The sequence below is a fragment of the Lemur catta genome, chromosome 10 (assembly GCF_020740605.2).
Source record: "Lemur catta isolate mLemCat1 chromosome 10, mLemCat1.pri, whole genome shotgun sequence".
Classification (NCBI taxonomy): Eukaryota; Metazoa; Chordata; class Mammalia; order Primates; family Lemuridae; genus Lemur; species Lemur catta.
This window is the reverse complement of record NC_059137.1, coordinates 51,599,256-51,616,589: the sequence shown is the minus strand read 5'-3', so window position 1 is coordinate 51,616,589 and position 17,334 is coordinate 51,599,256. Positions and strand designations below refer to the sequence as shown.

At 34.8% G+C, this 17,334-nt stretch overlaps 1 protein-coding gene across 7 annotated transcripts in view; it reads left to right on the top strand.

The window, feature by feature from the left end:
- The window catches only part of CCDC171 (coiled-coil domain containing 171), a 367,143-nt gene that overhangs the window by 192,524 nt on the left and 157,285 nt on the right, over window positions 1-17,334 (top strand). For all 7 annotated transcript variants that reach the window (XR_006737860.1, XR_006737861.1, XM_045563091.1 and 4 more), the window contains one exon: window positions 16,146-16,277. Coding sequence is in view for 5 of the 7 variants with exons in the window: in XM_045563091.1 (XP_045419047.1) it covers window positions 16,146-16,277 (132 nt within the window). In the remaining 2 variants the exon portion in view is untranslated. The remainder of the gene's footprint in view (window positions 1-16,145; window positions 16,278-17,334) is intronic.

The following is a 17,334-nucleotide window of genomic DNA, read 5'->3' as shown; positions in this document are numbered from 1 at the left end:
ATTTTTTTGGTTTGTTTGTTTTGGTTTTTAACTTTCTCTTCAATTCCATCCATCTTGCTTGCCATCCGTATCCGAATTCTATTTGACATTTTGACAGCTTCCTTTTGGTTGAAGTTCATTGTTATGGATCTATTATGATCTTTTGGCTGTATCAAACTAGCTTATGTTTTTCATGTTGCCAGAATTCTTTTCCTAGTTTCTTATCTGAAACCTCTTCTCTCAGCTCAGGGATAATAGGTTTGCAGTACACCAGTTCTGCTTTGCTGGGAACTCTTCTACTTAGTGAGAAGGAGGAGAAATCCCTGGATATTTCTTTTCTGTCCTACTCTGCGGGACTGACCTGGTGGAAGTGGGGCAGATGCACTGAAAGCCTGTAACACAACTGTTCTGTGTTGTCTTGTTCCCCCCTGTGGTTGTCACAGTCCAAGCCAGTGCTGGGGGATATTCATTCGGATTTGTGGGTTGGTCTCCAGGCCACTGTTGAAAGCTTGGGCAAGGTGCTGGGGATGTCCCTCTCCATGGAGGCAGGTGGTGTGACCGTGAGCAGTGTCTGGGTTGGTCACAGGCTCTGGGAGTATTCCTGGATGTGTCATGGACTGCAGCTGCTGGTGGGGCATATCGCAGGACCTTGGCAGGTAGGTACCTGCGCATGTAATAGAACTGCAGCCAGTGGTGAGGCAACTTGTGGGGCATTGCGGGGTGCCTGGTGCATCATGGGATTTTTGCCAGTAACTGGGTGGGTTGCAGGACCTTGGCTGGCACCTGCACATGTTGCAGGACCACGGCAGGTTCCTGAGTGCATCACAGGACCACAGCCAGTGGCAGGGTAGGTAGTGGGAACTTGGCAGGTACCTAAGCAGCTTGTGGCACCTTTGCAGGTGCCTGTGTGGGTTGCTGGACCATAGTCGGTGCCTGGATAGGTCTTGGCTGGTGTTTGAGTGGATTGCGCGGCTGCAGCTGGTAATTGGTTGGATCGTTGGGCAGCAGTGGCTGGGCTGCCTGTGCTGGTGGGGCTGGGGTGATACCTGCTGCCCTGCCAGGGAGTCCCAGTGTTTGGAGCCCTCCTTCTGCCCAAGTGCAACTGTGGTAGTTGCTGTGGTGCTATCAAGGTGGCAAGGTTGTAGTGGCAGATGCTGAGTGCCAGTGACCACCTGCTCTGCTCAGATCCCCGGGAGGCAGGAGTTGGGGGTGTGCACAGCACCCTATCAAAGTGCACATGAGAGCACCCACCCTCCCTTGTTCCCTCTCTGACTTGGCAGGGGTAATGGGGAGGCAGCTGCAGTGGAGCTGACCCCTTTGTAGACTGGGTGCTCTGGGGCTTAGAGCACAGATTGGCATCTGTTGCTGTGACCTGGGCCAAGAAGTTGGTCGGACCCCACTGTGCCTGCTCTCTGGTGTATTGCTGCTGTAGTCTTCAAGTAGCTCCCTAATCAGTTCAGAGGACTGCTGTGGTGGTGGTGGAGCCCTCACAACTTATATTTCAGGGTCTGTTGGAGGAATGTGGAGCCCCAGGAATTTCTCCCCTAACCCTTCCTCACATATGGACACTTCCACCAGGTACCTTCTGATCTTGCTGAGCAGATCACCCAGCCTGTCTCTCCCTGGCTTTGGGTGTCTACCTTTGCTTTTTTCATGATTCTCAATGCTCTCTCCAAGACAATCCATCCATGGGTGAACCTCTTCCTGCAACCTTTGATCCTTCTCCTTGAGAGCAGAGAGGGCAGGCTGCTTCCAGTCTGCCATCTTGGCTCCTCCCCACTTTCAGATTTTCACTGTTTTGCTCTTTTGTTTATTTCTGTTCTAATCTTTATCATTTCCTTCCTTCTTCTAACTTTTGGCTCAGTTTGTTCTTCTTTTTCTCATTCCTTGAGGTATAAAGTTAAGTTGTTTATTTGAGATCTTTTTTCTTTTTTTATGTAGGTGTTTATTGGTATAATTTTCCCCCTTAACATTGCTTTCAGTGAGTCCCATAAATTTTGGTATGTTGTATTTCATTTTCTATGTCAAGATGTTTTCTAACTTTCCTTTTGATTTTTTTATACTATTAGTTCTTCAGAAATTGGTTGTTTAATTTCCACATATTTGTGAATTTTCCAGTTTTTCTTCTGGTCTTTATTCCTGGTTTTATTCCACTGTAGTTAGAAAAGATACTTAGTATGATTTTAATGTTCTTAAATTTGTTAAGACTTGTTTTGTGGTCTAACTTGTGATATCCTAGAAAATGATGTTATGCACTTGAGAAGAATGAGTATTCTGCTGCTGTTCAAAGGAATGTTCTGCATATGTCCATTAGGTCTGTTTGGTCTACAGTATTGTTCATGTTTGTTGATTTTTTTTCTGGTTGTTCGGTCCATTATTGAAAGTGAGGTATTAAAAGTCGCCTACTATGATTATATTGCTATCTGTTTCTCCCTTCTGTCAATGTTTGTTTTATGTATTTAGGTGCTTGGATGTTCTGTGCATATGTATTTGTAATTGTATCTGTTCCTGGTGACTGGACCCTTATGTCATTATATAATGTTCTTCTTTGTCTCTTCTGACAATTTTTGACTTAAGGTTTACTTTGTATGATATAAATATATCTACTCCTGCTGTCTTTCGGTTACTATTTACATGGAATATCTTTTTCTATGCCTTCACTTTCAGCCTATGTGTGTCCTTAAATCTAAAATGAATCTCTTTGTAGACAGTGTATAGTTGGGTCATGTTTTTTAATCCATTCAGCCACTGTGTATCTTTTGATTGGAAAGTTTAATTGATTTATATTTAAAATAATTATTGATAGAGAAGGGTTTATTATTGCAATTTTGTTAATTGTTTTCTGCTTGTAGTTCGTTTGTTTCTCTTTTTCTCTCTTGCTCTGTTCCTTTTTGTTTTGTTGGTTTTTGGTATTGATATGCTTTGATTCCTTGTTCTTTTACTTTTGTGTAACTTAAGTAGGTATTTTTTTTGCAGTTACCATGTGGCTTATATAAAATGTAATAGTTTGTTTTAAGCTGACAACAACTTTAATTTCATACAATAACTCTAAAATTTTACTCCTCCTCTCCCCACACTTTATGTTATGGATGTCGCAATTTACTATATGGCATATCCATTAACATATTTTTTGGTTATAGTTATTTTTAAGACTTTATCTTCTAACTTTTATATTAGAATTAAAGCAATTTATCCACTACCATTAGAGTAACACACTGTTCTGTATTTGTCTATATATTTACTTTTACCAGTGAGTTTTATACTTTTTATGCGGTCGTGGTGGTGTTTAGCATCCTTTTGTTTCTACTTGAAGAACTTGCTTAGAACTCTTTGTAATGCAAGTGTAGTCATGATAAATTCCCTTAGCTTTTATCAGGGAAGTCTTTGTCTCTTTCGTTTTTGAAGACCCATTTTGCCAGGTATAATTTTCTTGGTTGGCATTTTTTTTAATCCTTTGAATATATCATGCTATTCCCCTCTGGCTTGCCAGATTTTAGCTGTAAATCTGCTGATAGTCTCATGGGGGTTCCCTTGTTCATAATGGGTCATTTTTCTCTTGCTGCTTTCAGAAGTCTCCATTTGTCTTTGACTTTTGACAATTTGATTATAATGTGTTTCAGTGTCAATTTCTTTAGTTTCACCTTATTTGTCGTTCTTTGGGATTCCTGAATCTGGATGTCCATTTCCTTCTCCAGATTTGGGAAGTATTCAGTCATTATTTCTTTTAATAAACTTTCTGGTCGTTTTTTTCTCTCTCTCCTCTTTCTCTAACTCCCATTACACATAGATTGGTCTGCTTGATGATGCCTTTTAAGCCCCTTAAGTTGTCTTCATTCTTTTTCTTTTTTTTTTTTCTCCATCTGACTAGATAATTTCAAATGACCTGTATTCAGGTTCACTGATTTTTTTTCTGCTTATTCTAGTCTGCTGTTGAACCCCTCTATTGAATTTTTAGGTCAGTTATTATATTCTTCTGCTCCAAGATTTTTGTTTGATTTTCTTTTAAATTTCATATCTTGTTGAAATTCTCACTTTGTACATTGTTTTTCTGAACTCATTGATCATTTTAGTGATAGTATTTTGAATTCTCTCTCAGATAATTAATATACCTCCATTTCTGAAGTTTTATGTTATTCCTTTTTTGGATTATGTTTCTCTGCTTTTAAATTTTCCTTGACTCTTTCTGTTGGTGTCTGTGCATTAGAAAACAACTGCCATCTGTCCTAGTCTTCAAGGAATGGCTTCATACAGGAGAAAACTGTTACCAGTCACCCTGGGCAGAGCTTCTATGAGCCTCTCAAACTTTGATGCCAGTCCAAAATATCATCTTTGTTCTTAAAGACTTCAGGGTTCTAGAATAACTTGGGCCTAATCAGTGTTTCCAGACTGGCAAGAGAAAAGACAATCCCTCTAGTAGTACCTAGAAAAGTTGGAATGTTGAATTTATGGTCCAATTCATTTTCTCCTAAGGGAGAAGCTGGGATCTGGGGATTTTTTTTTTCCACCTGTTTTCTCTGTGCTGAGCTGGATGAGAGCTGTGGTGACTATCTGTGCTCTAGTTCAAACCACTGCCTTTGTTTTCTGTAACCCCAGGGTTCTAGCATGTTTTGGATTTGGTTCATGGCAGTGCTCAAATGCAAGTGAGACACAAACCAATCCCTTTGTGTAGCACTCAGAAAAATTGGGATATTGGATGTGCAGTCTAATTCTTTCCCTCCTCATGGACTGTCTGGGAGAAGGGAATTTCCTCCTGATCATATAGTGCTGTGCTAGGGATGGAGATTATGGTGAGAGAATGTCTTCAGTTTTCCTACTGGCTTCCATGTGGCTGGTTTCATATTGCTCAGGGTGTGGAAGCCTCTCAACTACTTTACGGAATTTTCATGAAGGATATAAATATGTGTATCGCTGTTGAATCACTATGTCTATAGGGAGAAGGAGAGTCCACGGCTTCCTATTCTATTCCACCATCTGGCTACTGTAATTTTCCTTCATTCTTAAAGGATACTTTTGTCACATATAGAGTTCTTGGGTGACAGGTTTTAAAGTTTTTTTTTTTCAGAGCAGTTGAATATGTCAACTCCAAAATTTCTATTTGGTTGCTTTTTATACTTATTATTTATGTTTGCTATTTTGGAAGACATTGTTCTCACAGTTTCCTTTAGTTCTTTATACATGGCTCCCTTTAACTTCTTATGCATATTTAAAATAATTGATTTAAAGTTGTGTGGTAAGTTCCATGTTTTGTCTTCTCAGGGGCAGTTCCTATTTATTTCTATTTTTCTTTACAATGAGCCATACTTTCCTTTTCCTTTGCATACATAATTTTTTTGTTGAACATGGATATTTTGAATATTACAACATGACAGCATTGGAAATAAGATTCTACCCTATTTCCTGGGTTGTTGCTGCTTACTCTAGTTGTTTTTTGTTTTAGTGACTTTTCTGAACTAATTTTGTAAAGTCTGTATCTTTTGTCATGTGTAGCCACTAAAGTCTCTGTTCTGTTAGTTTAGTGGTCAACCAGTGTTTTGACAGAGATTTCCTTAAACACTGAGATTCAGGTATTTTTTTTCTTGATTTAGCTTTTGCCTAGTTACTGTAAACTTTCAGTTAGCTTCCAGAGTTCTAAAAAAAGTTGATTCTGGCAATTTTTGCCAATTTATTTTCTGCTTTTATGGAAGGACTGGCTTTTGTAGTTCCTTAATTCCACCATGTTTGCCAACATCAATCCCTAAAAGCATATACTTTTATTTTCCTAATAACTTTACAAGCAGGCTTCTAATATTACTGATAATGTAAGAATTAATTATTATTTAAAAAAAAGTAACAGCCTCTCCAAACATGCTTAAGTATTTCTATTATGTGGTAAAAAGGGAAAGTAGAATAATCATATTATAATAATTTCCAGGATAGGGCCATGCCTGGTTAGATAGGATAATGTCTGGATTATTTATCGTTCGGTATGATAAAATTTAGCAAGTATTTATTAGATACTGACCAAATGCTTAACCAAGACATGTCTTATTTACTACAGCTAAGAGTGAAATAAGAGAATTTAGGTAAAATTGGAATGTGAAGAAGAATCTAAGAACATTTTTACTGTCATTTTTTGTTGTTGAATTAGCAGAATGGCTGGATTATTGAGACTTTTAGAAATTGCTTGGGTCCTACAAGTTTGAAAGGATTAATTCAAGTGTTCCCTCTATACGATTATAATATACTATGAACTTTAAAGTTGTCAATGAATATTCACTGAGAATTGTTAGGTGCTTTTTTTAGTAAATCATCTAAAAGGTAAAACCGGACATCACAATCCAGAAACTGCAAAAACTCCGGAAGACCTTGAATCTTTAAACTTTTAAATTTATCACTCCGCAATGACACTGGAACAATAATTAGGAAGTCACGAGAGTTCTTCCTGACATCCTTTTGGATTTGCTTCTTCAGCAAAGCTACTTAAAATCTCGAATCCATCATGAAACACAATGTTTATAATAACTAGTTTAATTCTAAAAATGCTTTTTTAGTGAACATGATGTACCAGGAACTTTACTAGCCTCTGGGGAAACAAATATGTATATTTGTTGAAGAAAAGGGCCATGCTATATTTATATATGTATATGTATGTACATACAGTTGATTTTTGAACAAAATGAGTTTGCACTGTACAGGTTTACTTATACGTGGATTTTTTTTTTCTGCCTTTGCCCTGAGATGGCAAGATCAACCCCTTTTGCTCCTCCTCCTCCTCCTCCTCCTCCTCCTCCTCCTCAGTCTACTTAAAGTGAAGATTATGAGGTTGAAGACTTTTATGATAATCCACTTTCACTTAATAAATAGTAAATATATGTTCTTTTCCTTATGATTTTCTTAATAACATTTCTTTTCTATAGCATACTTTATTGTAAGATTACAGTATACAAAACACATACAAAAATGTTAATTGCTTATGTTATCAGTAAGGCTTCTGGTCAATGGTAGGCTATTAGTAGTTAAGTTTTGGAGGAGTCAAAAGTTATGCACATATTTTTGACTGTGTTGAGGGATTGGTGCCCCTAACCCTTGTGTTGTTCAAGGGTCAAGTGTATATGTATATATTTGTGTATATATATTTATAGCATAGTCACTTCCTTCAACTAAGAGACACAGATAATTCCAGTGTACCATGGTAAATATATCCATAAGATGCACTTCTACACCCATAGAGATAGAGTTATTCATCTATGGGGTATACTTAGAAAACCCAGGGGTTGCCTGGAGATTTCTATTAAGAAAATTATTGAAATAAAAAAAAAAAAGAAAAAGAAAATTAATGCCTGGGTGGGGCCTTGAAAGTCAAGAAAGATGGAAGAAGCATACTAGTAGAGAGAGAGAGTAGCATGAGCAAGTTTATGGAAGCATCAATAGTTAGATATTCTCAGTTCAACATTAAGTGCAAGGAGAATGAAAGAGATAAGGCTCAAAGAGGCAGGTAGAAGCTAGATCATAGAATAATTTTGTTTTGCTATCCTGAGAACCTTGGACCTTATGGAGACCAGGGAGGTCGTAAACTAGAGTTTAAGCTAGAGGATGATGTAATCAGATTTCCTTATTGAATTTGAATTCTAGAGATGCAGTGAGTAATGATGGTGGTTTTAGATGGTTTTAAGAGCCATGAGTCTGAATAGAGAGCTCTATTAGGAGACTATAGCATCAGTCTAAATGAGGGCTGGTGAAGATGCAAACCAGGATAGTGATGGTAGGTAGTGTCAGAAGAAAGAATGTGAGACTTATTCAATAAAGTGACATATGGGCATGAAAAACAGGCAAGGAGAGACTGGTTCTCATCATGGGGCAGTGCAGTGGGTACCATTAAGTGATGCTGGGAATAGAAAAACAGCCTTTAAATTTTTTTTAATTATTTTAAAATTTTTAAGTAGGAAGAACAAGGGAGACAATGATGAGTTTTGTTTTGGAAATACTAAGTTTAAGGTAACATGGAATAATAAGTAGGATGTATGAGTCTGAACCTCAGGGGAAAAGTCAGGGCTAAAAATAAAGGTTTGAGATTGATTAACATAATATTCTCTGGCAAAGAAAGAAGGTGGTATAGCAATTGACAGGAGAAACAAGACATTATAGATAAATGGAAGGCTAGAAAATGCATTTTAAGAGATTAATTATGCCACTAGAGTTTGAAGTCCTTGAGGGATGGAATTGTGTCGTCTTAATTTTTATGTTCTCAGTATCTATCACTGCGCCTACTACCTAGTAGGCATTTAATGAACATTTGTTGAATGAGTTAAGCTTTACCACCGTATAGTCTCTAAACATAACCAAAGCCATCTCTAGATTCCAATAGAAGTCTGACTGATATTGTCACCTGCTTTGTTCATTTGATTGCTAAAATAGCATCTATATTTACTTTGCCTAATCAAGACTCGAGGAGAATGTCTAGATTCAATTATAATAATATCTATAAGAAAGAGGTAATCTTAAAATTGGTTAACTAGAAGAAATAATAATATGTAGTTATCTTTGATTTTTTGGCTTTCGGTGTGTTTATAAGGAGTACAAAGGCCATGGAATAATTTTTAATTTATGAAACTGAATATTTTAAAAGTTGAAACATGATCTTGTGCCTCTAAAAACCCAATTTTTAGTGGTTCATCAATGGCTCTGTAAATGTTACTTATGCTATTTGAACTCTTTTCCATTCTCAGATTCTTGATTCTGGTTCCTGAAGATCAGCTGTGCAGGACACACAGGTGTTAACACAGCTGGCTTGCTGATGACAACTCTGTCCATATAGCTGTCTTGTGTGTCATCATTCATATTGTTTGGTGTCATTCTGACCTAGCCAAGCTAAAAATGATACTCCAGCTCAAGAGGGATTTAAAGCCTTGATAAACTAAAGATAACACACTACAGAATATCATGTACATGTGCTTAGCAAATTTTAGCTTAAACACATCTAAATAACTCATTTCAGTGTGCATCTGTCTTAATCCTTTAAAATAATTTACCCTAGGAAAGAAAATATGTCTGTGTGGAGGACTATAGCAATTTGTAAATGCATTTATCTATTCTCAAATATGGGTTTCTGTGTTTATTTAAATAGCTCAAGGTTATGGTAATCTGTTTGTGGGGTGCATTTTATGGCATATAGCCTACTCCACAGATTTACCTTGATGTCCATGATCAAAACACCCAGTTTTCCAGTTTGATAATTTGATTTGAGTGGTCAGTTTTTTAGATCTTTGATTGGGATATAGCCAGCTTGGTAATTTGATTTCAAAAAATCAGTTTTTTAGTTCCATATTGGCATGTAACTATAATATATGGGATGGTTGTGGTAGTGGACTTTGCCTTCTTTTCTGGTGACAGCAGCTGGCAGTCATTGGAGAGTTCCGGCTCTGCTCCAGAGATATAGATTAAGTTAAATAATCTGCTATCAAAAAAGGCTAGTTGCTTACCTCCACTTTTCAAATGAGGAGTTTCTGTGCTTGCTGTAGTGCGAATGGAGTGACTTTCTCCTGAGAGAGTGTCAGGGTCTCCTTCTGATAGGTGTGGAACGGAGCACGAACTATTGCATTTATCCTGGGACATCATGGTTTAGGGATCTTCCATATGAGATTGTGATCACTGTATCAAAATGATTGCTCCACAAATAACTTATCTCTCTGTGTGATATTAATAATTGTGTGTATGTGTGAGAGAGACAGTATTGGAGGGCATGAATGAATGAGAATGTGCACGGGTGCAAGGAAACTACTGAGGGAAAATAAGGATGTTTAACATTCTTTACTGGTTATCACAAAACTACTTTTATGAAACTTAAACATTTTTGCTAAGATTGCCAGACAGGAGACAAAGAAAAGGGAAAAAATGTATTTTTTTGTTAGAGAAATGGAAGTAGTACCAAAATCTTAAGTAATTTCTTCAACTATTAACTGCTTATATATAGATATTAAGCTAAGAGGCATTTTTATTTGGCGCTAAGAGCACTAGGCTCAGTATTCTCATATTAGAGATGGCAGTAGCTATTTCACAATGTGGGTAGCAGAATCAAATGAGGTAGTGTAGAGAGTATAGTCATCCCTCAGTACCCATGGGTGATTGGTTCCAGGACCTCTGCAGATACCAAAATTCAGGGATGCTTAAGTCTCTGATGTAAAATGGTGTAGTATTTGCATATAAACTAGGGACAGCCTCCTGTATTAAATCATCTCTAGATTACTTATACCTAATACAATGTAAGTAATTGTTATCCTACATTGTTAAGGGAATAATGATAAGAAAAAGTCTGTACATGTTTAGTACAGATGCATATATACATATTTTTTTGAAATAGGATCTTACTTTGTTGCCTGGGCTAGAGTGCAGTGACATCAACATAGCTCACTGCAACCTCAAACTCCTGGGCTTAAGTGATCTTTTCTGCCTCAGCCTCCCAAGTAGCTGGGACTACGTGTGTGTGCCACCATGCCCGACTAATGTTTTTTATGTTTTTTGTAGAGACGGGGTCTTGCTATGTTGTTCAGGTTGGTCTTGAACTCCTGGCCTCAAGCAATCCTCCCACCTCAGGTTCCCAAAGTGCTAGGATTACAGGCATGAGCCACCATGTCTGGTCAGATGTTTTAAAAAAATACTTTCTATTAGCTGTTGGTTGAATCTATGGATATGGAACCCACAGATAGGGAGGGCTAACTGTACTTTGAAAAGTATGAAGTACTTTTGGAAGTACTAATGGTATTATTACTAATAGAAATAGTATTGTTATCTATCTATCCATTTTATTAATTAAGTAGTTAAGGAAGAAGTTAAAGAAGGAGGGAAATAGCCATTTAGATGTAACTATTCAATTTCTGAATATCATTTCCATTGCATTGCACTCTGATTCCTTCTCCAATCATTGGGCAAATATTAGTCTTAGAACTGTCTAAATATATATATATTTTTTATTATTCTCTTTCTTCTACATTGTGGAATTCATGAATTTGGAAGGATATTCTTATTTGATCACGGACTTACTAAAAGCCTCTGTATGCATAGTGTTTTTCTTGCTACTTGTATTATTAAAGAGTATATGTTGTTAACTCTAGCTAGTTCCTTTCTCTTCGTTATTTACAAAAAGGCTCTCCACTATGCCTCTTCTACTTGTTTAACCAAATTTTCTGTTGATTAGGTATTAGAATGGGTAGTCAGTAATCATGACGAGGAAAGTTAGTTGTCAGTAAAGTTAGGCCCAGTCATGTTGTGTACTAGACTATGTAAAACCTGAAAATATATCAAGAGATAGTATGCCTATTTCATGAGACACTTGAAAAAAGAGCCAGAAAGTGTCTTTGAGATGGTACCCTGTGTTGGAGATATAAGGTTGACTCACTAGAAATTGTTTCTAGATTCTCTGGTGAGAGGTAGTTATTTTTAAAAACTTGTAGATGATGAAAAATATTGTCTTTCGTTCTATACCTCTAGGGCAGAGGATGGCCAACTTTTTTGTAAAGGGTCAAATAAGAAATATTTTAGGCTTTGTGGACCATATGGTCTCTCTATCAACTACTCAACTCTGTCATTGTACCAGGAAAGCAGCCATAGACATTAGGTAAACGAATGGATATGGTTCCAATAAAACTTCATTTGTAATAACATGTGATGGACTGGATTTGGTTCCCAGGCTGTAGTGTGCTGACTATACACTGCACTCTGGTGCATAGGTTGAAAAGTAGTATGTAGGCTACTCTAGTATGTAGGATGAAAAATAAAATAATACCAAGAGGAAGGGCAATAAGGAATCAATGGGAGGAAAGAAATACAAAGCAGGGACTAGGACAAAGGAAGGCGGGAACATGGAGGCAAAGTATAACATAAACACAGGATGTTAACAATGGAGGTTATAGGAAATATTGTAGAGGTCTGTATTTATATTGGAATAGCTCTGATAAAAATATTTCTTTTGAAGCATTGGTGACCATAGTAGATTGGAGTTAAATAAAATTTTAGATAGAGTATGATTGTAAAGTCCTAATATTCATTGCTTTTCCCAGGTATGTAGGATTCAGGTAATGTATACATTTCTTTTTATGTGTGTTTTTAAGTCTGTCTCAGTTTTTATCTACACTCTGACTTCTTCTGGCTTGGTATCCTATTGGTAAAAAACACAGCTAGTAAATCATTTCATGAGTTTTTTTTTTTTTTAATGGAACATTGAACTCGAGGATTTACAGCTGTACATGATAAAAGATGGAGGTTCACATTTTAAGAGTTGAGCAATTTTTCTAAAAATGACTAATTTAATTTCATAGTTGACATATCTAGCAGAGATAGCTTTTTTTGTGTTATGGTAGGAGTATAGAATATTAGAAAACAGATCGGTGACTTGTAAGTAAAGGCTAATCAGAAAAATAGCAATATAATACAGCATGGATCTTATGAATCTCTTAAATCTGGATTGGATTGTTATAGTAAAATATATTTTAAAGATATATTTACTTGAATATATTTCATGACAATGTTTTGACTTTTCAGAAAGTCGTTTAGTTTTCTCTATACATCTCTCATTTCTTATGACATATCTATTAGAAATATCTGCTTTCTGAAAGCATTTAAAAAGAAAGGAAGAAAATAAACTGCTCTTTCTAAAAATCAAAATTTTGGAGAAGTAATGTAGACATTTTTACCTTTTTCTTTTAAAAATATTATGAAATTGTACAGTTTTTTAGAATGTTATAAAAATTTAAAAAATTTGACAATTGAGATTTATATTATGAAATTCTATGAAAAAATTCATTATATGTTAAAAATGAACTGTTAGGCATTTTGAAGTAGAAAAACATTGTATACATGTTTTTATCACATATGTAAATAATAATGAAAAAATAATAGAATCTTAATTATAAGATGCATAATGATGTATTGTAAACAGAATTAAAGATTGACTTTTGAAATTATTTAAAAATTTGAAATTTGAAATTACAATTTAATCTACAGACAGGTGACTGATGATTGTTTTAATCCAAATTCACACTAAAATCTGTATTTTAACAGGTAGGTAAACCTACTATTCTTTTTAGAAAAAAATAATTTAACTATTCTAATACTACTTCAAAAATTTTTTGACAGTAAGGAACTAGCTTTAGACTCTCATTCTTGAAAATAATAATTTTCTATTCAATGGGCAGTATTTCCCAAAGAAATTCAACATTATCTCTTTTTTAATATTTTTAGTTACTTTGTTCTCAGCCTGCCTGTTCTATTTTTTTATGAACAAATTTAATACTACAAAGTGAGAGTCCTTTCTTATTATTCTCTGTTGAATTTCTTCCCTGTCTGTCCTGTTTACACCTTGAAATTCAGACTTGACTTCTGTATTCTTTCTGAACAGTCTTTTCTTTTCACCTCTTTTATTTTCCTTGTTCCTTGTCACCTTTCCTTCCTGCTCCTTTGCTGTACCATTATATTTTTGTTTTAGTATAATTGTTTTATCATATTCTGTCAACATGATGCTTTTACTCCTTTTTGCTCATTAAAATAATTCCTGAACAGTCTTTTTACAGGACTTTTCTAAAAACTTTTCCTAGAAATATTTGAAGAATATTTTAGATGCCTACTTTCAAAGTTTCAGTTTAATTTAAAGGTGGAAAAACTCTTAAAATTGTATTCAAATTTTTGTGATATTACATCCATTATATATCATGGCACTGTCTCTTAATGGCACTGTCAACAATTAACAGATATTTGTAATTAAATGAAAGTATTGTCACATGCATATTATTCAAATAATGTTATAATTATGATGTCCATCATGAGGTATAAGAAACACAGATGCATTTTGAAGGTTTTTTCCATGTCTAATATAAATAATTATTTCATTTGACAAATTAAGTAAAGTAGCAAAAATATTAAAATGGCAATAAATCACAGTTTTAAATGCAAAAGGCCCCAGCTTAGTGTTGCTCATAAAGTTTATTTAGAGAATATAAAATGTAGCTTACTGTTCACTGTATGTCAAGCTTCAAGGATGAGATATGGTGCCTGATACTAATCAGGTTAAAGGACCTCCAGTGCTCGAACTGTGTTGTGGATTATACCTATATTGCTTGTGGTTTTTTCCCCCCTTGCCCGTATTAGCAATCTGCTTTTGTACTTTGACATCCAGGATTTCCCTAGTGAATTTTGTCACAGAAAAAAGAGAATCATCAATATCGCAGTTAAACTTGACTTTCAAAGCTAATAGTATCTCATTTGGGGGCTCAAATTTAATAAATTTTCTTTGATTCTGGGTGAGTTTTTAAACATCAAACAATGAATTGGCCAGGGTGCAGTAAAATATTTAGATCTATTGACTATGGTTCAGAAGGGTAGAAGGCAAAACACTAGTGGTTTGATGCTGATAAATTCTCAGTACCTTAATCCACATTAATGTTTTCTTTTATCTGAATGCACATTGGTGACTAAAAAAAGCAAGAGAAGGTATCCATACATATAAAATATAAAACCTAAAGCTAAAAAGTATAAAATATGATTTATTTTGTTATGCTAAGTAAGTTTAATAGCATTCTCATCCTGACTGAAGACTCTGGAGAATGTTGCAGGTAAATATACATTCTGAATTGGGACTCTAGTGTGCATGTAGTACTCACACTATTATAAAAATTGCATCATAGTATATGTTTTACAGCATGCACTTTGACATTATCTTATTGACAGAAAGTCTTCAGATCGACTTGGGAAATATAAGCATTTTTATACTCATAGATTAGCATAAACAATTAAAGATGTTATCATATATTTGTGTGCATCATATATTTGTTTAAGGAAACCCTATAGAGTACAATAGTTTTGTGAAATGTGTATTTTTTAATGTAATTAATTCATATAGTAAAAATAATTCAAACTGTTTTGCATGTTGCCCAAGGAGAATAGAAAAATGAGGGAGAAGTTTTCTATCTTATATTATTGCCAAATTACAATTGAAGTTGCTCAGATAAAACTATAGATAAAAATATATTTATTTGAGCAATTAATGTTATTTTAATGCTTATATCCATTGTTGACCTTTGCTGTCTCATAAAAAACTTTTTGTTCTGTGGTATTGAGCTAATTGTGCAATATTTATCAAATATATGGTAGCACACTTTCCTGCTTCACTTAAGAGAATTTAAAAAATACGGTTACAGATAAAATTTTAAAACCTATTCAAGTACAAGGAAAGTTAGAAAATATGCCTACATATGAAAACTCCTTTCATTAAGCCATATGATTAAAAATGACAGCTTGCTGATCTTAAATGCACACTAAACTGAGGAATTCTTTTACTAAGTTTGGAAATTAAAACCCAAAATATCTGGCTCTGAGCATTTGTTTGTATTATATAGGGAATATTTTCTCATTTGTCCAGAAGGTGGCAGTGTGATATCAACTGCATGTGATTCCATCCTGGCTAGAGAATTGGTGTTTCTCCTATATCTGTGATGTGTTTGTATTGTTACCTTTTTGAATACTTAAAACACAGTACAAATACTACTGATTTTATCTAATACATTATTTAGAAATTGTGTGGCCAACTTGGTTTATATGTATTTAATCATCAAGACCCAAGTTTAATAAAATCTTACAATTTTAGAAGAGTAAAAAGGGCAAATAAACCTCTTCTTACTTGTATATTTTAAAGTATCGTTTTGTGTTGAGTATATTTGTTTTTATTCCAGGGTATATTTTATTGAAGTTTTCTTTCCAGAGACTAGTGCCTAATAACTATTTTGTCCAATATATATCAGTTAATAATCAGTTAAATCAAACATGTTATTAAGAAGGTAATAATAATTAGGAAATTGCTGTTGTTTTTGATTTTGTGAATGTTTTTCTTTTTCTCTCCTTTATCTTTTGAAGGTGGTACTGTGGAAAAATAATTTAAAACCTCTTGATCAGAAGAGCTCCAGTGACTCTTCTTCCCCTCCCTCATTTCAGGCAGGAGGATGCTTTTTCTTCTTAACATTCTCCTCCAGCACTCTGAATTAGAGATTTATTTGCAACGAAAAATCAATTAGTCCTAAATTTATTCATGGATTTCAGGTCCAGCGATCAATGCAAGTCCACTCAGTGGGCTCAAGGGGACCCAGTTCATCCCAGTTAATGTGTCTGAAGGGGAATTACCATTGATGCTGTTTTTTTCCCTTTAGGTCAGAGATCAGATCTCGCTGTCACGGACTGCGGCAAGTAGGAATGACTTCACCCTGCAGCTACCCAAACTGCACCTGGAGACCTTTGCAATGGAGGGGCTCAAGGGCGGGCCAGAGGTTGTAGCATGCCAGGTTAGAGTCTAAATAACATTGTTTGCTACTTAGACGTATAGAAAAATAAATTGCACTAACTAGAGAGAGTGAAAGCCTCAAAATATTGTGAATAATTTAAAGGAGATGCAAATAAATTTTTCTTCATTTTTCTTCTATCATGTTACAGTATGCTTCACAATAAATTGTGTTTTTTTTCTTTAAGGCCTAGAGAACTAGCCTATTAAAATAACCCAGAAAAGTATTTTTACCAAGGAAAATATGTGTTTTATGGCAAAGTACAGTATTAAAAGTGCATACTTTCCTATCAGCAGAGGACAATAATACACTAGGCTGTTATCTTTTTAAGCAAGTCTGAAATTGTTGCTCTTGTTGTTTTAAAATAAATCACTTCAGAAAAAAAGTCTAAAAAAATAAATCACTTAAAGTAAAATTATTAAGAGAGATAGCTGAAAATTTTCACTGTTAATTCCAAAATAAATCCAACATTTCTTATGTTGGAATTTAATTTCAGCAAAACTAGAACTTAACTGCATTTTGTATTGAAGAGTATTTTACCCTTTAATGTTTCATTTTAGTGAACATTCTAATATGTACAAACTGAGTCATTTTACTTATGAAACTCAAAATACCAAATCATAAGATCTCAAATAACTTTAAAATAAACTTAATACAGAAACGCATTTTCAGAAACATTCATTTTCAGATACTATAGGTATCTTTCTATTATATGTCACTATTGTATTATTGTGATCATTTTTTTCGTTAAGGTTAATTTTTTTTAACTGGACAAAAACAAAATTCAATATGTGCTTTATTCTCCTTTTAATGCCCAGTACCATCATTAGAAAAGTTTATCAACATTATGGAAATTACAGGAAGTCTGATATTTCAAAAGAGGTTATTCTTGTTCAGTGGCACTCTAGAATTTTCAGTGTAAACAAAGAGATCTCTTAAAACTTTGTGTTTCACTTTTTGAGATTTAAAATAATCTTTTTCATTCTTCAGTTTATGAGCCTATGGAATTTTAATTTTGTACAAAATTAATGTCAGTTCATATGAAGCGATGTTAATTTTT